We start from the raw sequence: 21814 nt of genomic DNA, 5'->3' as shown, positions 1-21814 counted from the left end.
TTGTCTGCCATATGTGTAATGCCATTGTACATTATTTTATGGTGTTTAATTTGACTATAGGGCTCATTTTCAAAGCAGACTTACAAAGTTCACAGGTTACTATGAAACTCTAAGTCTAAGAGCTTTGAAAATACACCTCTATGTTCTTATATTGTGGAGTAGAGTACATTCCAGCCACTGCACATCAGTGACATCTAGTTGTCATGCTTGTCATGCAGGGGCACTCAACTTCATTGTAAGGGCCAGGACCAGATTTGTCTTGGATCCCTACATAGACAGAATAAACGAATGCATAGTTTAACTTAATGAATACATTTCAATTGGTTTTGAATTAATTTCTTTAACAACCGAGCCTAAAATCTAGTCATGGGTGCAAAAATATATGCAGCAATTTATATTTATTTATTTTATTCGTTACATTTGTATCCCACATTTTCCCACCTATTTGCAGGCTCAATGTGGCTTACATAGTAATGTACAGTGATCGCCAGTACCGGTATGAACAAATACAGATTGACGTTGTAGTAGAAGACGTTCATGTGTTGCAGAAGAGTAAGGGGAAGAGTTAAGTTATGTCCATACAAGCTTTGGTTTCGTTATGTTGCAGGGTTAAGGCATTTAAGTTGGATCGTTAGGGTATGCCTTTCTGAACAGGTAAGTTTTCAGTAATTTCTGGAATTTTAGGTTGTTGTGTGTGTGTTTTCACGGTGCTTGGTAGTGCATTCCATAGTTGTGTGCTTATATAGGAAAAGCTGGATGAGTAGGTTGATTTGTATTTGACAAAACGTAGGTCTGCAAATACATAGAGAATCCATCTAAACATTGTCAGCCGTAAAACTCTTCCCATACTAATACAGATCAACAAAACAATCATTTCACAACTGATTACAGAAAGTAAAAAAAAAAAAGGAATAAATAATTGTTTACTGTGTTCTTTGATGGTTCCCAAGCGGTATCTACTTTGCCCACATCTTGCATATCTTGGAGTTGGCGGAGCTGTGACAAAGTATGGTGCCTCAAGGCTTCATGCAAAGGAGTGTCCCCATCTTTATCTTGAATGTCTAGCTTAGCACCTGCACGAACTAACAACTGGAAGAAAATGAGAAAAATCTTACTCATGTTACTTAGTATGTTAACACAACAGAGACAAGACACTAGTTTGGAGAACATGAAGTTATAAAATCAAATTTTCTCAATGATGTCAACACTGACTTAAATTGACAAAAATCTCCCTAATCTCGTTAATGATTTCTTAAGACCACAAATTTTCAAACTTGGAATAAAATACTTGCCCTCCATCCTGCATTGGGACAGATTTGAGTGCCCCAGTGAGGGAAGAGATTTCCAAACTGAGCAAGTCCTGGTGCTAAGTAAGCATGAAAGCTCGTTTTGAGTTATTTCTGATGAATATAAGATTTGCTATAATGAGTCAGACCAAGCATCTATCAAGCCAAGCATTCTGCTTCAAAAAGTTGGAAATCCAGGTTACATGCACCTCATTGGATCCCAAAAGGTAGATAGTCTGTGATAAGCAATGGAATTTATCTTAATGGTTTGAACTTTTCCTCCAGAACTTGTCCAAAACAAACTCAGCTACAAACAAGTTATACCATGTTCTCCAGCAACGAATTCCAAACTTAATTATATTGAGTGAAAAAAGAATAATTCTCTTATTTTAAATGTACTACTTACTCATATGAAAGTACGTTCCCCTCACCTCCTGATTTCCCCTACTATTGCATACAGGTCACACAGAATGATTTCTGATCTTTGAACAAAATGTAATAGATACAAATCAAGGTCAGGTATACATATAAAGTAGCACATATGAGTTTATCTTGTTGGGCAGACTGGATGGACCGTACAGGTCTTTCTCTGCTGTCATCTACTATGTTACTATTAGACAAGGGAACCTGAGTAAGAACATAAATGAAGTAATTTAAAAACCCATATCACCCTTGTGAAAAGTAACTGCCCCTAAACTTAAAAAACTGGTTCTAGCATCTTTAGCAGCAATAATTGCTGCCGAGCGCTTCCTATAATTTGATTATGTCTTTCACATTGCTGAGGAATCTTAGCTCATTCTTCTTTGTAGAACTGCTTTACCTCTGACATATTTGTATAATTTTATGCATGAACTACTTGTTTCAGAGCCTGCCAGAGCGTTTCCACTGCATTTAAGTCAGGACGTTGACTAGGCCAATCCAAAACTTTAGTTTTTCCCCAGTTATTTAGATGTAGACTTGCTTTTGTGTTTTGAATCATTATTTTGCTGCATAACCCAATTATTTTTCAGTTTATAGACAGACGACCTGACACTCTACTTAAATATTTTCTGGTACAATGCAAAATTTATGGTTTAATAATGGGAAGTTTTCCAGGTCCTGAGGCAGCAATGCATCCCCATACCATCACACTGCTGCCACGTTTGACTGTTGGTATGATGTTATTACTGTGGAGTGTTGTGCTTGATTTATGACAGACATAATGGGACCTGTGCCATCTACAGAGTTCCACTTTGACTCATTTGTCCATAGAATATTATCCAAGAAGCCCTGGGGATCATCTGGGGTTGTTTCTGCAAATGTGAGACAAACATTGACGTTACTCTTGGGGAATCCCATTTTTGCCCAGTCTCTTTCTTATTGTAGAGTCATGAACCCTGACCTTAGTTGAAGCTAGATAAGCCTCCAGTTCTTTGGAATGTTCTTCTGGGATGTTTTGTGACTTCTTGGATGAATTTTGCTGCACCGTTGGAGTAATGTTGGCAAATTGGCTACTCCTGGGAAGATTCATCACTGTTCCAAGTCTTCTCTATTTGGAAATAATGGATCTCATGGTGGTTTAGTGGAGTCCCAGAACTTTAGAAACGACTTTGTAATCCTTTCCAGACTGATATTTCAGCAACTTTTTTCTCATCCCTTCTGGAATTTCCATTGATTGTGGTGTAGTGTTTTTGTAAAAACTCTGTGGTTACTCTCATGGTAAGGTTCAATATAGTGAGGTTTAGAGTCAACAGGGCTGGCTGCAATCAAGCCTGACTGTACTTAAACTAAGGGCCCTGTTTACAAAGGTGCTCTAGTGTCCATTAGCGCATGCTGTGTAGGTGCCCACAATATTCCTATGGGCGCCTACACAGCGCAAACTAACGAATGCTAGCGTGCCTTTGTAAACAGGGCCCCGAGTATCTAAGGGAAGTTTCTTTTTCACATGGGTGACATGGGTGTAGGAATTCATTTTAAGGAACAAAGTTATCCTACACCCATATCACCCATGTGTACCAATTTAGTAACTGTGAAAGGTGTTTCAGGTTCTCTGTCTAATATTACATTTTGTTTAAAAAAAAAAAAAAAATCAGAAACCATTCAGTGTGACATCTCTACTATAATAAAAAGCACCTCCAACGTTCTGAAGCTGACTCCATGGCTTCACTGAAGTGAAGGGTTCGTAAGGTTCGTCAGATTGTCAGTCTGTCACCATCTCTCTTGGCCCCGCCCTCGACGTCATCACGTTTTGACGCCGAGGGCGGCGGACCTATCAGAGGCGCGAGGGCGGGGCCGAGAGAGATGGTGACAGACTGACAAATCTGACGAACCTTACGAACCCTTCACTTCAGTGAAGCCACGGAGTCAGCTTCACAACGTTGCAGGTGTGTTTTATTACACTACACAGCTCCCTAATTTTGCACTTAAACATTGCAGGGTGGCTGGGGGGGGGGGGGGGGGGGGAAGAGAGGGGCAACTACCCTGGAACTGGGAGGGAGAAGGGGGCAACAACCCTGGAACCGGGTGGGTGGGAGGGAGGGCGACCCTGGAACTTGGGGGGGGGGGGATCGGACCCTGGAACTGGGAGGGAGGGAGGGGGCCCCTGGCACACACTCTCATTCACACACACACTCTCACACCCAGTCTCACTCTCTCTGTCACACACACTCATACATTCACTCTCTGTCACACACATTCACACATTCACTCTCTCTCTATCACACACTCACTCTCACACACACTCAGAGGAAAACCTTGCTAGCGCCCGTTTCATTTGTGTCAGAAACGGGCCTTTTTTCCTAGTATATAATAAGGGAGATGAGGGGGGGGGGGATTTTTCTGATATCACTGTACTAAGATAACCAAGTCATAAATATAGTTCAACACAGATGCAGCTTCGATTATAGGGTGAGTTAAGGTAGCCAAAAACAAAGAAAACCTGAAACAGCAGGGAAAGAATTCTAACCAGTTAGATGAAAAAAAGGACAAAATGAAGGAAGCCTGACTAGAACAAACAGTCTGAATTTTCAAAAAGGCAGAAAGGAATAAGGCTAAAACTGGAGCAGAAATGGTCTGGCAGGAAGCCCTCCAAAGACTAAAAGAAAACCAAAACTGGCAGGTAGGATGGCATGTGGTAAACATCCATAAATAACAAAAGTTTTAGAAATAAAACTGAAGAAAAATTCTCAGACTTCACAAGCAACATGCTACATCAGATTTAGACTGGAACTGTTTTTCAGAAAACAGCTAACAATTTAACTGCAAACTATCCTTGTTAAGATGATGTGAATCCTGAGTTAAGGAAATGATTCTTTGAGAATGTGCTCTTTTTTCTGACCACTAGAAGGGAAGACAAGACCATAAAATCATTGCCCTAGGAAAGTCAGAAATACAAAATACAGGTTGTATACTGGAATCAAAAACACATTGGCAAATCTGTAGCAAAATCATGAAATGCATATAAAATAACCATGGGGGATGCACAGTAAAACAAACCCTAATATTTTATGTTTTTGCTTTGTTAGGACATTCTTTTTTCACATTTCTTTAAAAAAAATCATGTGTTTTCCATATGATCTAAATTTTATATCCTGTACAACTGTTGTAGGCTGTACCCTTGGAACGATGTCTAAGCTTCTGTTTTGTTTTGCTGCTAGTTGAATCACATTTTAACCTACCAATTCACTTTAAATTTACATCTAAAATTTGACACTCCCCAGGTGACCTGGGGTTGAAATGTTGTGGAGTAGAGCACCTTCAGCCACTATACATCAGTGACACCTAGTGGGCCATGCTTGTCATGCAGAAGCACTCACTTCATTGTAAGGCCAGGACCAGATTTGTCGTGATGAACATTAGGCTGGACCTGAAGCGGGGCCCTAAGCAAGGGGGAAATCCCCTTCCAATTTTCTCCCCTCCTTCCCTCGCTTGTCTTTCCCCCCACATAGCTTTCCTTAAACATTCTCCACTAGCTGTATCCCAGCCAGTGGCACCCTCATCCACCATTCTCCAGTAGTATCAGCATGAAGTTTCCATCTTCACCCTTCCAAATCAGTTAACCCCCCCCCCACCCCCTTCACTCCCCAACTTTTCTGGAGGTTGCTACTGCTGGAATTGTAGCTCGTTTTCTTCCTGCACCATTTGGGTTTCACCAGGTTGAGCCCACTCTCCTGCACTGCACTAGTCTCCCAGCATGGGAATTTAGGCACTTTGCAACTCAGACCTCACTTAATGAGAGCCTCACGGTGACAGAACACTACTGAATAAATGTTCCAGTGGAAGTGCTGGCAGCAAACCTCCACAGAAGGTAGGAAAGTGTGTACATCAGAGGACGAGTCATCAGGGAGTTGCACATAAGGGTCAATGAGAACTGCAATTGGTCCCAAGCCTTACAGTAAAGAGCCTAGGGCTAGAAAGAAAGACAAGATTGAGAGAAAAAAAAAAAAGAGGGGGAGGGAAGAGTTATAGGATAATTGCAAATGAAGACTCATGGCACCCTACCCTCACTCAAACGCATTCCAACTGAAATAGGCATCAAAGGAGCTGAAGATAAGACAGTCTCAAAAAGGTCATTTTTAAAGAATGAAATTACTTAAAAATGATACTCAGGACAAAACATAAACAAAAACAATAGGAAACCTCTTACCCTGACTATTTGTGTGTGCTGACGTTCAACTGCCAGGTGCAGTGCTGTTTGCTGGTTTACATTCTGGGTATCCAAGTTAGCACTACCCTGTGAAGCAAATACTATAGTTAGAAAAGTAAATCTTAAAACTAAGGAAAGTCATTATTCATAACTGCAAGCCTTTTTTAAACTCTACATTTCCAAGAACTCCTAGTTTCTTAACCTCAAGGACACTTACAGACACTTAAATAAATAGTGGTTATAAGACGGACTTCCTGGTATACCTACTCTGCCTAGTCACACTCAACTGTCAGCCCTCATCTTAATCTCAGATCTCCTCTTATCTCTGCCCTCTGTATCTGTCCCAAGCATGCTTGAATTATGTCACTATTCTGGATATTATTTCTCTTGGAATGCTATTCTAAGCACTTACTATATCAGGTTTATGGACTATATATTGACCAGGACTGATGAAAGGCTTCTCGATGCCTTGTGCAACTTTAAAAAATTTGGTACCTTCCTTACTCCACTATTCTTGATGCTTCCCCTCCCTCTCTTCCATGCTGGGCCCTATGGCTGTGGATGCTCCCTCCCCCAAATACACACAAATTGTTAACATATCCATTTAGATCTGCAAATTATATGTTCTTATGGCAAACAGGGAACGTGAGCTGCCATGTGCCCTGCCTCCTTTTTTCCTTCAACAGTGTATCTGGGAGGAGGTCGTGGTAGTTGCAGATATAGGAGTCAACTTTTTTTAAATGATTGAGGGTACTCTACTTAGCACACATTGCCATGTGTGTTAAAAGGAAAACAAAGTATGACAGGGTCATGGGCATAACTGGTCAGGTTATATTTAAATACAGAGTATAACAGGTAGTGCACACATGAAGGACTCACGGCTTAAGACCAGCTAGGAAAGCACTGTCTATCTTTCTCCCAACCTCAACTTATCCCCACCAATATACTCCACCTCACTTTCTTCTCCTTCCTCCCACACACAACCCATCTATACCAAAGTCATATCCCTTCCAGACCAGCCTGGACTATCCATATCACCCAAACTCAGGCAGATTGTTTTACTTTTGTGAAAAAGAATACTTATGCTCTTCTCCATTTTGATTATAGCTCCTCTCCATTACAGAACTTTCTCAGACCATGGCATCATGTATTGCCAAAATTCTCTCTGTTCCCCCATGTCCCTTTAGTAAATTAACTTATTTACCCTGGTGACCACAGGGCTGGAGGGGAATGGCAAAATATCAGCTATTTTCCATCCTTGACCAGCCCAGCTAGAACAGAATTTTTTACTTTGCATTTACAGTTTTGTCTTGTATCCTCTGTCTCTGCTTATTCTTGGTCATCTTAATGCTTCTTTTCTGCCTTCATGTTCTTTTATGAATTATTTTCCAGTGTTCTCATTTCTTTCATTTTTATTCCATGTATTTGTATCTCCACCACTTGTCTCTCCATCTTCTCTCATCTCACTTCCTTCTACTGTCACCCACTTGTGCCACTTCTCACCCTTTCTCACCTTCATGTTTCTTCCCCTCCATCATGACCCTCTTTCCTCTCACCTTTCTTTCAGTCCTTCTTTTTCCAAACCCACATAGCTATAGTCTTTTCAGCTCCTCTTTCCTCTGCAGTTTGTATCCCCTCTGCCTATTCTTCTTCCTCTCTCCCACATCATGTATCCTTCCCCCAGCTCCCTTTCCCCAATCACAGCCTATGCGCCGCCTGAGCACTTCTCACCCCTCACAACCTGTTTCTTCTCCACTCACACAGTTCCACTCTCAGTACTGACCCCATCACTCAGCCTTCCCTTTAGAGTTGCATTCAGCCACTTCCAGCTCCTTACAGCAACATTCTCTCTCCCAGCCAGTAACCAGTGGTTCCCAAAACCTATCGTAGGGGGAAACCAAAGCCAGTCAAGTTTTCAGGAAGTCTATAATGAATATTCACGAGTTAGAGGCAATGTTCTGTTGTGGAATAGGAATTAATTGATGGATAGAAAACAGAGGGTAGGGATAAATGGCCAATTCTTTCAGTGGAGGAGGGCGAATAGTAGAGTGCCCCAGGGATCGAGACCGGTGCTATTTAACCTATTTATTAATTATCTGGAAATGGGAACAACGAGGGAGGTAATTAAATTTACAAAACATAAAACTATTCAGATTTGTTAGAACACATGCCCTGTTCAGTCTCTCAGTGGCTCTGGAGGAATGTACAGATAAATGAAAAACAAGACGAGAAAGAAGCATAAAAGGGAAGAAGGAACAGGCACAAAAGTGATGAAATCATCACCAACTGGGTACATGCCTTTTAATGCCTAGCCAGCATAGAAATTACATTATGACCCTACACAATAAGACTTGATGATGGAATATGATGATACAATCAAGGATACACACAAAAATTATAAGGTATGGGCACTGCTTAATTATGATGAGTAATTCCAGGACAAGATGGTGGGTAACAAGTTTATGTCTTGGGGATCGCAGAATGTCCACTTTTGGTTGACATAGATAACAAAAAATCCATGCTGCGAGTGGTGTGGGTAGCAGACAGACTTTTCCTGCAACTAGGAATGCCTGAAATAACAACAGCGCCAACAAACTGGCAAGAGGTTTATTTATTACATTTATAACCCACCTCTCCAGGTGAGGTACAATAAAACATCATTAAAAAAAACACAAATACACAATCTTACAAAATCACAAACTCTAAAAACTCAGAACTCCCATCAGCCAATGCCATAGAAAATAGATGCATAACCAATGGTAACAAATTCCACAACGAGGACCAGCAATAAAAAAATTCGACTATGAATTTCCTCCAAACGTACCAGATGAAAAGATGGAACGTCAAATAAATTCTGATTTTGAGATCGCAATGCCCAAGAAGGACAATAAGACTACAAACTGTGCACTAAGGCCTCAGGAGCAACACCCTGCTGCGCTTGAAACACCAGTAACAAAAGTTTAAATTCAATACACCATGACACAGGCAACCAATGCAACAACCTCAACTGAGGCGTAACATGTGCCTCCTGACCCAAACTCAAAAGAATCCATGAAGCAGAGTTCTGTCCAAGCTGCAAGGCCCGAAAAGTTGTACACGGCAAACCGCACAACAGCGAAGATACTTACCTGTAGCAGGTATTTTCCGAGGACAGCAGGCTAAATGTTCTCACAAGTGGGTGATGTCCGTGTCGGCCCAAGAAATGGCAAATTTCCACAGTAAAATTTAAAAAGTTTTACCAGTCTTCTGGTGCGCAAACAGCTTGTACCGCGCATGCGCGGACGATTTCCCGCCCGTCGCCTGAGCGTGGCTCTTCAATTTAATCAAAAAGCATAGAAACAAACTAACAACAACTCCAAAGGGGAGTGGGAGGGTTGGTGAGAACAATCAGCCTGCTGTCCTCGGAGAAAACCTGCTACAGGTAAGTATCTTCGCTTTCTCTGAGGAAAAGCAGGCTGCTTGTTCTCACACTTGGGGTATCCTTAGCTGCCAGGCTCACTCAAAACAAAGAACATTGGTCAATTGGGCACGCAACTGCGAGGATGTAAGAGATTGACCTGAAAAGAAACACAACTAAGTGAGAGTGCAGCCTTAAACAGAACAGAAATGGGCCTAGGAGATGGATTCTAAACCCCGAACAGATTCTGCAGCACAGACTGTCCAAACCGACTGTTGCGTCGGGTATCCTGCTGAAGGCAGTAATGAGATGTGAATATGTGGACTGATGACCATGTTGCAGCCTTGCAAATCTCTTCAATAGAAGCTGACTTCAAGTGAGCCACTGACGCAGCCATGGCTCTGACATTATGAGCCGTGACATGGCCCTCTAGAGTCAGCCCAGCTTGGGCATAAGTAAAGGATATGCAATCCGCTAGCCAATTAGAGATTGTGCGTTTTCTGATGGCGACGCCCCTCCTGTTGGGATCAAAAGAAACAAACAACTGGGCGGACTGTCTGTAGGGTTTGTCCACTCCATGTAAAAGGCCAATGCTCTCTTACAGTCCAAGGTGTACAACTTGTCTTCACCAGGGCGGGAATGTGGATGGGGAAAAAATGTTGGCAAGACAATTGACTGGTTCAGATGGAACTCTGATACCACCTTCGGCAAGAACTTAGGGTGAGTGCAGAGGACTACTCTGTTATGATGAAACTTGATAAAAGGTGAATGCACTACCAGGGCTTGAAGCTCACTGACCCTATGAGCTGAAGTAACAGCCACCAAGAAAATGACCTTCCAGGTCAAGTACTTCAGATGACAGGAATTCAGTGGCTCAAAAGGAGCTTTCATCAGCTGGGTGAGAATGACGTTGAGATCCCATGACACTGGTGAAGGTTTGACAGGGGGCTTTGACAAAAGCAAACCTCTCCTGAAGCGAACAACTAAAGGCTGTCCAGAGATAGGCTTACCCTCTACACGTTGATGATAAGCACTAATTGCACTAAGGTGAACTCTTACTGAGTTGGTATTGAGACCAGACTCTGGTAAGTGTAGAAGGTATTCAATCAGGGTCCGTGTAGGACAAGAAAAAGGATCTAGGGCCTTGCTGTCACACCAGATGGCAACCCTCCTCCATTTGAAGAATAACACTTTTTCGTGGAATCTTTCCTGGAAGCAAGCAAGACTCGGGAGACACCCTCTGAAAGACCCAAAGAGGCAATTTCTAAGCTCTCAACATCCAGGCCGTGAGAGCCAGACACTGGAGGTTGGGATGTAGAAGTGACCCCGCGATCTGGGTGATGAGGGCTGGAAAACAGTCCAATCTCCACGGTTCTTCGGAGGACAACACCAAAAGAAGAGGGAACCAGATCTGACGAGGCCAGAAGGGAGCAATCAGGATCACTGTTCCTTGGTCTTGCTTCAGTTTCAGCAAAGTCTTCCCTACTAGAGGTATGGGAGAATATGTATGCAGAAGGCCTGTCCCCCAATGCAGGAGAAAGGCATCTGACGCTAGTCTGTCATGGGCCTGAAGTCTGGAACAGAACTGAGGGACTTTGTGATTGATCTGAGTGGCAAAAAGATCCACCGAGGGGGTGCCAAGGTGTGGGTCTCCCACCTGACTCCGTTTTTTTTGTTTTTAAAATTATTCAGGGTTATGACACTCAAAGTTATATAAGATTATAATTTTCTTCATATAAAGGTTGCGCTCCAAGAGAATTTTTACAGGACTATTTTTCTTTCAAGCAACAAAAATTTGGAATTCCTTGCTGATTTCTGTGATCTCTCTTTCTCAGTATGCACCTTTTCATAAATTACTTAAGGCAGCTCTATTTAGAAAATACATGCTTTCAGGTTAAATTTTGATGAATGATTCTTGCTCTATTACTGTCAGACTCTCGCGGGAAATCCGGACTCGTGAGCCCTTGGGCCACTGCCAAGAAGCGGCAGCAGCAGGAAACCCACCCAAACAAGAGACAAGGCAGAATTCAGATGGACTGGTAGAAACAGGACTGGAACCGCCGGACTGGAGCTACAGCTGAGGCAAAGCTGGCTGGAACAGGCAGGACAGGAGCAGCTAGACTTCACCTGTGCTTGACCGCCGTTCTCCAGGGGTTGAGCCCCTGGGTGCGGGCGGGCAGCCGGCAGGACTACGGGACAGAAGGGAAAACCAGAACTGCAGGGTCCAGCAAACAGTCAAATAGCCCAGGAAACAAGAAGGAACAAAGGCAGGCAGTAACAGTAGAATACTCCAGGAACCAGGCAGGGTCAAAGGCAGGTAGCAACAGTAGAATACTCCAGAAAACAAGCAAGGTCAAAGGCAGGCAGCAACAGTAGAATACTCCAGGAACCAGGCAGGGTCAAAGGCAGGCAGCAACAGTAGAATACTCCAGAAAACAAGTAGGGTCAAAGGCAGGATAAGAAGTAACAGGGTAGCACTGCAACAACACTCACCGACGAGAAGCTCATCAGACCTCTGTTGCAAAGGCAACCAGAAAGTTCCCAGGTGCTTGATAAAGGCAGTCCCAGCTGAGCTCACAAATAAGGGAGAGGCTTGATTGCAGGAACAGCAGAGCACTGCTTGGCAAGAACAGGATCCAGGAACGGATTTGGCTGGACTGGAATGGGATTCAGGATTTTCACCCAGGTTTCAGGATTTTCAAGCAGGCTTGGCTTGGCTGGAGAAACCCCAAAGCAAGTCCAGCATGGAATAAAGTCACAATCGTGAGAATTACTTTAAGATTGTATTTCTTGCTTTGTAAGCTCCCAGTTTATTGTACTGTTTTTTCTTATAATGTAATCCGCTCCAAACTAAATTTGGGGATGAGTGGAATAGAAATCTATGGAAATGTAAACGAACAGCACTTGAAGCCACTGGGAACCTTTTGGGACACGAAGGGGAAAACAGTAAGGGAAGGAAAAACCCACACATACCCACAAAAGGCTGATGCTACCCAGCTCGAATTCCAGCCTAAGTAGGCCACTGGAGCCAGAAAAGAAAATTAAACATGGGAAAAAAATTCATACTAAGTACACTAAGGAAGTAGCGAAAAAAAAACCCAAACAAACAAAACAAAAAAAACCTAAAAACAAAAAAAAGAGACAAAAATATACCAGCAGGGAAGGCACCACAAAAACACTAAAAGTTGACATGCTGAGGAGAGATCACAGATACAACTTCTCTGCTTCACAGAAAACTAAAGACTGCTGGTCCCAGTGAGATGCTGCCAAAGGCTTCTTAAAGTGATATAAAGTGACAGTACACCGGGCAGCATCCGCACCGGGCTCTGTCAGATGATGTCACCCAGCTGTGAGAATATTTGGTCTGTTTGTCCTCAGAGAATGATATTTCTTTTCTCCACTGCTTTACTGTATATTGGTCTTGGACCCTGCCTCTTGTCTTCCCCTTTCCCCTGTATCTACCACATGTGAAGGAGGGTACACTCCCTCCTGTCATTCGTCTTTGTGTCCCACACTCTTCTCTTCCTCTCTCACTCACTTTCCTCCTCTCAGGCTTCATTTTCTTGCTGGTGAGGCACTGGAAATCCCATCAACCTTTTCATCACCATCGCCATGTCTTCATCTTCAATTGGCAAGGCATGGACATTTGCCTTTCTACTGTTACCATGTCCCCTATTCTACCACTCACAGGGAAACAATGCTTCTCTCCTCCTCTACAGACTGCAGGTTGTAGTTTAAATATCTCTGCTCCAAGGTTTACATATTTTGGCCCCTAAATCTCACCTCATAGCCCTCTTCTGGACCTGCTTACAGAAGCTACATTTCAAAACCAATGCCTAAATCAAATGTGGTGGGCATATTTTATAGTATGTGTGTGTGCGTATGTATGTGCACCTGAGGCAACGGAGGGTTAAGTGACTTGCCCAAGATCAGAAGGAGCAGCAGTGGGAATTGAACCGGGAACTGGAAGTCAAGCCGGGTGCTCTAACCACTAAGCCACTCCTTCACGCCTTAATTTTGGCCCTAGACGTTTTCATTTGTTCCATTATTGCAGAAAAACATCTATTTTTGTGCAGGCCATGTCCCACTCTGAACACACCTCATTGTAATTTGGACGAACTGTGGAGAAAAACATCTAAAATCAGGGAGTTGAAAATTGCAACTTGGGCATTTTTGAGAGAAAAACATCCTTCTGTCAATTTATGACTTTTTAAAATGTTTTTCTCCTTTGAATATGTGCCCCACAGTGTATTAGCACCATGCCTATTTAAATAGGGCCACAGTGCAACAAAATTTTTTTTATCGCAATTAAAGCCGGGGCAAAGCCAGCTGTACATTTGGGGGGGGGGGGGGGGGGGCATAGGGATGGAATGGGGGATATATATATATATATATATATATATATATATATATATATGATAGGCATGTTATATAGTGTGTGTGGGGGTATATTTATCTATATATGTACCTTCTGTCCAATTTATGAAAAAAAATGGATACAAATATGAGAAAGGCATTTAATGAAACCATGTATACAAGTAGTTTGCAATCAGTATTTTGCCTTACATGCATAACTGAAATAGTCACCAAAGTAAACTTACCTGATGTACTAATAGTTCAGCCACTTCAACATGATTATTCAGTGCAGCCAAATGTAATGCAGTATAACCATCATCCTTCTTCTCATCCACAATCCATGGCCTTGGAAGTTTTGACAGTAGTACACGCATTGCACTGAAGGAATGAAAGTCAATATGAAGGCAGCAGTGGAAATCAAATTAAGCAGATGGCAATTACACAATTGATTCACCAGAAGGAAACTATGGGGTCTTGAAAGCTCATATTGAATGTTCTTTGGGGGGTCAACATGGTCACATCTTGTTTGGCTGGCAGGGCCCAGACTTCCTGCAAACCATATTGCTGCCCTTGGATTGGTAGACCACACCTAGCACTGTGAGCTTGCTTTCACATGTACACATGGCGCCCTCATGTAGCATTCACAGAAAACTGCCTTTTACATGTGGAGGGGCATTTTCGATATGATATCTAAATCCATTTTGGGACATTCCAGTAGCGTACATGGCCATTTTCAAACCAGGAAAATGCCCAACTTTTTGTTTCGAAAATGGCCATTTGCTAGACGTTTTGTGCTCAGTGCATGTATCTTTTAGGACCATTCAAAAAAAAAAAAAAAAAAACATACAAAAACAAATCATTGGGATGTAAGGGGGGGGGGGGGCAGCATTCTTAGTAACTGAGGCCCACACACATCCCAGCAGAACAGTGAGGCACCTAGGGGGCACTGCAGTGGACTTCACATAAAAGGTCCCAGGGACACATGTCCACCAATTACCCATTAAACTGTATGGTGAGCCCTTCAAAACACACCAACAACCTACTGTACCCCACTGTACACCACTACAAGTATGCCTGCAGGTGTCATCTCTATGTAGGTTCTGTAGTTTTTTTGGTGGGTTTTGGAGAGATCACACTTTCCACCACAAGTGTAACAGAGTGGGATATGGGCCTGGGTCCCCTTCTCTACAGTGCACTGCACCACTAGACTTCTCCAGGAACCTGCTTGCTGTTCTAATAGGACTGGCCATAACATCTGAAGCTGTCAGAGGCTGGTATGTACTGTTTCTTTCACAGCTTTGGGGGGGAGGGACGGAGTCAGCGCCACTGGGGAGTAAGGGGGTTTATATGCCTTAATCCCTCCAGTGGTCATTTGGTCATTTAGGGCACCTTTTGGTCATTAAATGTGATTGAAACAGATCTAGCCAAAAATCTTAATTTGGCCCTAGACGTTTAACTGAATTCCATTACTGCAGAAAAACATCATCTTTGTGCCACCCATGTCCCACCCAAAACACGCCTCCTTAAAATTTTATTTGGATTTTGCTCACACCTTTCCAGTGGTAGCTCAAGATGAGTTACATTCAGATACACTATTGGCTCATTTTCGAAGAGAAGGGCGCCCATCTTTCGACACAAATTGGGAGATGGGCGTCCTTCTCACAGGGTCGCCCAGATCAGCATAATCAAAAAACGAGTCCTCAGCCGATAATGGAAAAAAGGAGATCCCTGACGAACGCTTGGCCGACTTTACTTGGTCCTTTTTTTTTATGACCAAGCCACAAAAATGTGCCCTAAATGACCAGATGACCACCGAAGGAATCGGGATGACCTCCCCCTACTCCCCCCAGTGGTCACTAACTCCCCTCCACCCTAAAAAACAATATAAAATATTTTTTCCAGTCTCTATGCCAGCCTCAAATATCATACCCAGCTCCATGACAGAAGTATGCAGGTCCCTGGAGCAGTTTTACTGGGTACTGCAGTGCACTTCAGGCAGGCGGACCCCAGGCCCATCCCCCTCTACCTGTTAAACTTGTCATGGTAAATGTGAGCCCTCTAAAACCCACCAGAAACCCACTGTACCCACATCTAGGTGCCCCCCCTTCATCCCTAAGGGCTATGGTAGTGGTGTACAGTTGTGGGGAGTGGGTTGTGGGATGGGAGGGGGGGGCTCAGCACACAAGATAAGGGAGCTATGCACCTGGGAGCTTTTTCTGAAGTCCATTGCAGTGCCCCCTAGGGAGCCCTGTTGGTGTCCTGGCATGTCAGGGGGACCCGTGCACTACGAATGCTGGCTCCTTGCTTGCATTTGGTCATTTCTGAGATGGGCGTCCTCGGGTTCCATTATTGGCCGAAAATGGGGAGCAACCATCTCTAGGGATGACCATCTCTAAGGTCGACCTAAATATGGAGATTTGGGCATCCCCGGCCGTATTAGCGAAACGATAGATGGCCACCCATCTTGTTTCGATAATACGGGTTTCCCCACCCCTTTGCGGGGGACGTCCTGCGAGGATGCCCTCAGGAAACCTTGGGCGCCCCATTAGATTATGCCCCTCTTGTATTTCCCTGTACCTAGAGAGCTCAAAATCTAAGTTGGTACCTGAGGCAACGAAGGGTTAAGTGATTTGCCCAAGATCAAAAGGAGCAGCAGTGGGAATTGAACCGGGAACTGGAAGTCAAGCCGGGTGCTCTAACCATTAAGCCACTCCTTCACGCCTTAATTTTGGCCCTAGACGTTTTCATTTTGTTCCATTATTGCAGAAAAACATCTATTTTTGTGCAACCCATGTGGCACTCTAACCACGCCTCATTGTAATTTGGACGAACTGTGAGGAAAAAAAATCTAAAATCAGGGAGTTGAAAATTGCAACTTGGGCATTTTTGAGAGAAAAACATCCTTCTGTCAATTTATGTCTTTTTAAAATGGTTTTCTCTTTTGAAAATGTGCCCCACAGGGTATTAGCACCATGCCTATTTAAATAGGGCCACAGTGCGAGTAAACATTTTTTTAATCGCGATTAAACACGGGGCATAGCCAGCTGTACATTTGGGGGGGGGGGGGCACAGGGATGGAATGGGGGGGGGCACAGGGATGGAATGGGGGGGGGGACGCATTTCCTCTCCGTCCCCCCACATTAGATATCATACCTTTGTTGATGAGGATGCCAAAGCCAGTCAATGAAATCCACTGCAAAAAAGCATCCCCCTTCCTTCTTGTGCTGTCTCAGGAGCAAGGAAGTCTTTAGGGTGTCTCCAGCCACTGATGCCAGCACTCCCTAAGCATGCTGACTTCCTTGCTACTGAGGAAGTACGAGGAAGAGGGTGAATCAGGCAGTAGATTTGTTCAGCTGGCAGGGCTTCAGCTACCCCACCAGCCACTGAACAGGTACCGTGGCTTTGGAGGGGGCCTTCACCCATTCTCCCTCATGTGCTCCCGTGTCTTCACCCATTTTCTCATGTGCCCCACTGTGCACCCTTCTCTCATGTGCCTCCTTGTGCCTTCACTCCTTCTCATTCTCTCTTTCAATGTGCCTCCCCTCCCTCAATTCCCCCCCTCCCACCTGCATTCTCTCCTCAATTCCCCCCTGTCCTCTCTCCCTTGCTATCTTCTGGACTGCCGGTGGCTCCCCCTCCCCTTTCCAATTATCTTGAAGTCTTTGCTCTGCAGCAGCAGCGTATTGAAACGCTGCCTGGGCCTGTATCAACCTTCCTTCTGACCCGGCGTTCTCTTCTGAAAACAGGAAGTTGCATCTGAAGCGGGTGGAGTGGAAGAGGGCAGGTCAGAAGGAAAGGTCCAGTGCAGACCAAGGAAGCATTTCAATATGCAGCCGCTACATGGCAAAGATTTACTGAAAATAACAAGGTAAACTGGGAGGGGAGGTGAAAACCACCAGCGGTCCAGGAGGGGAGAAACAGATGCCAGACCTGGCGTGAAGACAGAAATGGGAGGGCAGCTAATCATTAAGCATAATTAAGTTTTTTAAATTGCGATTAACGGTCGTCCCTATATTTAAATAATCTTTTTGTTTACCTTCAAACTAGGTTTTCCCACATGCATAATGTGAGCAATTCAAAACCAGCAGTGCAAGTTAGGTGCCCAAATTCTAGGGGCTAAGCTCGTATTTTATAACAGCAAATTTGTGCACCTAATGTTATAGAATACTAGCATAAGACAGCAATTGGCACCAAAATTTAGGTCCCATCACTTACGCCAGCTCTATGGCAGGTGCTGCTTTTAACTCCTAACCCTTATTCACTTGTTCAGAACCCTTATTTTATCATCCTCACTTTAATATTCCCTTATCTCTTGTTTGTCCTGTTTGTCTGTTCTAATTAGATTGTAAGCTCTGTCGAGCAGGGACTGTCTTTGATGTTCAAGTGTACAGCGCTGTGTACATCTAGTAGCGCTTTAGAAATAAGCAGTAGTAGTAAATGTGAACATCTAAATACAGCAGTTAGATGCCGAAGTGACAGTATTCAGTAAAGTGCATGCGGAAATAGTTGTGAACGGCCCATGACCTGCCCAGCTCCTTCCGCAGGTGAAACGCGTGCCCTTGCAGTTACACACTAGAACAGCTTAGGTTGCCCAGTTACAGAATAGTGGCCTACGGATTACTTAGATGCCTGCCAATTTGTCCTCCCTCATTTTAGTACGTAACTACATTAACTCTGTTGAGCACCCACAGTTATGCGCCAAACAGTTGGCACACTAATACAGAATTACCCCCAATTATATGTAAAAATTAGCAGAAACAAACACTGGACACAAACAATAAGCTTAAATGATCACAGCTAGCACTATATGCTCGAAAGAAATATTATATCTACCTTTGTTAAGAAATTAAGCATGAACAGTATTTTATTCTTGTAAAAATTCCAGTTGATATATTAAATTCAATGATATGTACAGCATTGCATATAATGTTTAGTAGACATACCTAAAAGATAAACTAAATTCAAGGTCATTAAAGACCAGGCTTTAGTAAATCAAGATAAATGTCCTTAAAACACTTTATGCTGCCTAAATAAAACACTGCTTAAACGAATTTTCTGAACTTGAAATATAGTGCTTCTGTCGTGGAATTCATATTTTCCTCTTTACTATCTTGGAAGTGTCAACCAAGTTTTAAAATCCATTAATAAGGAAAAGCTAACTAGGTCTTCAGAACCTGCTGCTAACCATCTCAGCCTTCACTGCACTTAACACTTATAAAATCTAAACTTTTCTATTCCTTTGGGGGTGGGGGAGCTGAAGGTCAGTGAGAACCAAAAAACACCCTTATGCACAAGCTTAAACATTCCCAGAACCAGTCACTAAAAGACATATACTGATATATAGTGTCTCTCACTCCTCAGTGATCAAATCAGCTTTCACAACCTGTTGTGGCAGAGAGAGATGCATTTGTTCCACAGTTCCCTTTTTTTCTCATTTTCACTCTGCATCATTCTATGTATAGTGATGGCCACATTAAGTTCTACCAGTATGCGCAAGCTCGGTAAAAATCTTGGATAATTAAGTGGAATATGAGAGACCGCTTTATTTGGCTGTGCTAAAATAGCACAACAAATGGCAAAGCAGTGCTTACACCACAGGATGAAGAATCAATAGCAGAGAAAAAGATAGAGGCTCCCTGATCTCTTGGATCGACAGCTGAGAGACTATTTTTTGCTATGTTGACTAATATGTCAGGGAAGAGAGAGGCACAAGCGAGCCCATTTGCCTGTGAGTGAATGTTTCAAATGCTGAGCTGCCTATAAAGCTGTAACAGTTTTGCTGGTGCTTTCTGAGTGGGAAATAGTGTTAAGTGTCTATGGTGTTTAAGTTGGAGACCTGACCCTGTTAAATGGACACGACTTCTGGAGAAGGAAAAGTAGCTTCAACACAGATGTGTCTGCAGCTGAGCCTGGAACTAAACAAACAAACAAAAAAAAACCAAAACAAAAACACAAACCAAAAAACTCTCTGAAGAAAAGATGCAGCGCTCTATGTCTAAGGATCTTGAAAAAAAAAAAAACTCAACAGTTGCTGTCCTTTTAAAGAACTATTTTCTCTGCAAACTTAGTCCTCTACAGATTCTTTGCATCTGTGCATGGGTTAGCGTCACCTAAGCATCCTTCTTGAGCGCTTTGGGTTCGGCCTGCCACAAGGTGACTCTTTTCTCTACTGCATTAACAGTAATTTTCTGCCTCCCAAGAAAGGGTGTTGCAAGTATTAACTGAAAATCTGTTTTTTTAAAATTGTATTTTGAGGAATGTGCAAGTACTCCGTTTTTCTAAACAATCTCACCCTCCCCCCACTACCATCCATCCTGAGCTGAATCAGCAAAAAGGGTAAACACTTGAGATGGGGGTCTCTCTCTCTTCTCCAGGTCATTACCCTCTTTCCAACTGCAAATGCTGCAGGATACTAACACGTAAAAGGTAACAGTACGGGAGGCCTCTGCAAATTGCACTTCTAAGAATGCCTGTGATTCTCAGTATGCTTATTCTTTGCTAATTGTTTGAAATAATATTCTCCCTTTTATATTTCATCTTGCAAAATTTTATTAGTTTACATAATACTAAATTATAATTTTCATTCCCCACCCCCCCACCGGACTTGGTCTAAAACTTTATTACATGTCATAGCGGGTAACTTGTTTATAGTGCTATTATTGAAGGCCATTCAAGTTACATTCCAAAGATTCATAAAAATGGGAATGTTCACTGTTATAGTTTTTGTAATAAATTCATCACCTTTTGCAGAGAACTTGAACTGATTAAATCCATTTCCAACATTATTTTTCAAAAAAGCACATTGTTTTTCTCAATGCTGTGCAATGTATATTTATTAGAGCAAAAATGCATTTGACTAGACAATATAAAACTTAAGTGCAGACAATCGAGTTGAGCACCAGATTGTATATACTGTCATTCTAATGCTGCATTGCTGCCTCCTCCCTGTACTGCGGTGCTAACTACAGCTACACACTGATTTGTTCCTCTCTCTGCTGCACTAGGTTTTTTTTTTTTTTTTTTTGCCATAGGCTGCAGGAATTCTGCCTCCTCCAAATCCCTCTTTATCCATTCTGTAATGCTTTAATTTATCTATAAAATAATTTTGTTTAATCCATCTAACCACTGCCAATAGTTGGAATTCATTATTGTAGTGTAAGTTTAATCTCTTACAACCCATTTTAGCTAATAAAAATGTTGCAACAAAAGAACAGCATACTGAAGAGATATTGGCCCCTCCAATGCCTTTGATATATACAGGAGAAAAGGAGGAATGTGCACTTGTGCACATTTATGTATTCAAAGCACTATGCTATAAACTGTTTAAAAAAAAGGGGGGGGGGGCGGGACATAATAGAGAGAGGAGGCAAGTGATTGACTCAGGCAGAGTTTTTAAACCATTCAGAAGTCTCAAATAGGCAGGATCTAGCACAGACATCTGGTCTAAAAGAAGCGTAAAGCCACTAAAAACGCTTTATATGTGCTTGTGCTTTTTTACCCTTTCAAAACTCTGGGACAATAGTTAAAATGTTGTACAGTGCACTGTTATATGACCATGCAAGGGGAAAACAAGAAATATATTTTGCATGAAAATATTCTCTAGGCTTTAAACTAACTAAATTCTCCTCCTAGGATGCTACAATAAATTATAAACTAGTCAGACAACAAACCCTGGTGGAATAACCTCAGGAACTGTACAGCAGCATGAAACTACAATTTCCAAAAAGCATCTAGCAGGTATCAGATCTGAACAGAAGGAAAAGGAAACCAGCAAGACAAAGGACCCTACAACTCAAAGTTGAAAGTTTGGAACATAGTTCATTTGTTCTATCTATTACATTCTGGAACAAACAGGCCTGAAGGAATTCTGAAAGGTAAAACTAAATGTAAAAACCTTAATTTGGAATGACAAGAGCATCTTAAATGTAAGCAATCATATTAATTTAGTGAATCTAACAAGCATTTTTCAGCTCCAGAAAGAAGCAAGACTCGAAAATTAAAGATGCACTTTCTCATCCAACAGATAAATGACCTGCAACCTGCCCAGAGAACATACTTCTTATGTACCCATATTATCATACAGTGCTATGGAATGTAAAGAAAGTATGTATTTTTGGCAGCACAACAACAACTTTAATACCACTGAAGTCA

The 21814-nt window shown here is 42.6% G+C and overlaps 1 protein-coding gene across 1 annotated transcript in view; it reads right to left on the bottom strand.

Moving 5' to 3' along the window:
* MIB1 (mindbomb E3 ubiquitin protein ligase 1) overlaps nucleotides 1–21814 on the bottom strand; it is a 262296-nt gene that overhangs the window by 48883 nt on the left and 191599 nt on the right. Inside the window, 3 exon segments of the mRNA XM_030213434.1 lie at nucleotides 928–1089; nucleotides 5911–5997; nucleotides 13909–14041. Coding sequence (XP_030069294.1) covers nucleotides 928–1089; nucleotides 5911–5997; nucleotides 13909–14041 — 382 coding nt within the window.

This window comes from Microcaecilia unicolor, chromosome 1, assembly GCF_901765095.1.
Source record: "Microcaecilia unicolor chromosome 1, aMicUni1.1, whole genome shotgun sequence".
NCBI classification, from domain to species: Eukaryota; Metazoa; Chordata; class Amphibia; order Gymnophiona; family Siphonopidae; genus Microcaecilia; species Microcaecilia unicolor.
This window is presented reverse-complemented; position numbering and strand designations above follow the sequence as displayed.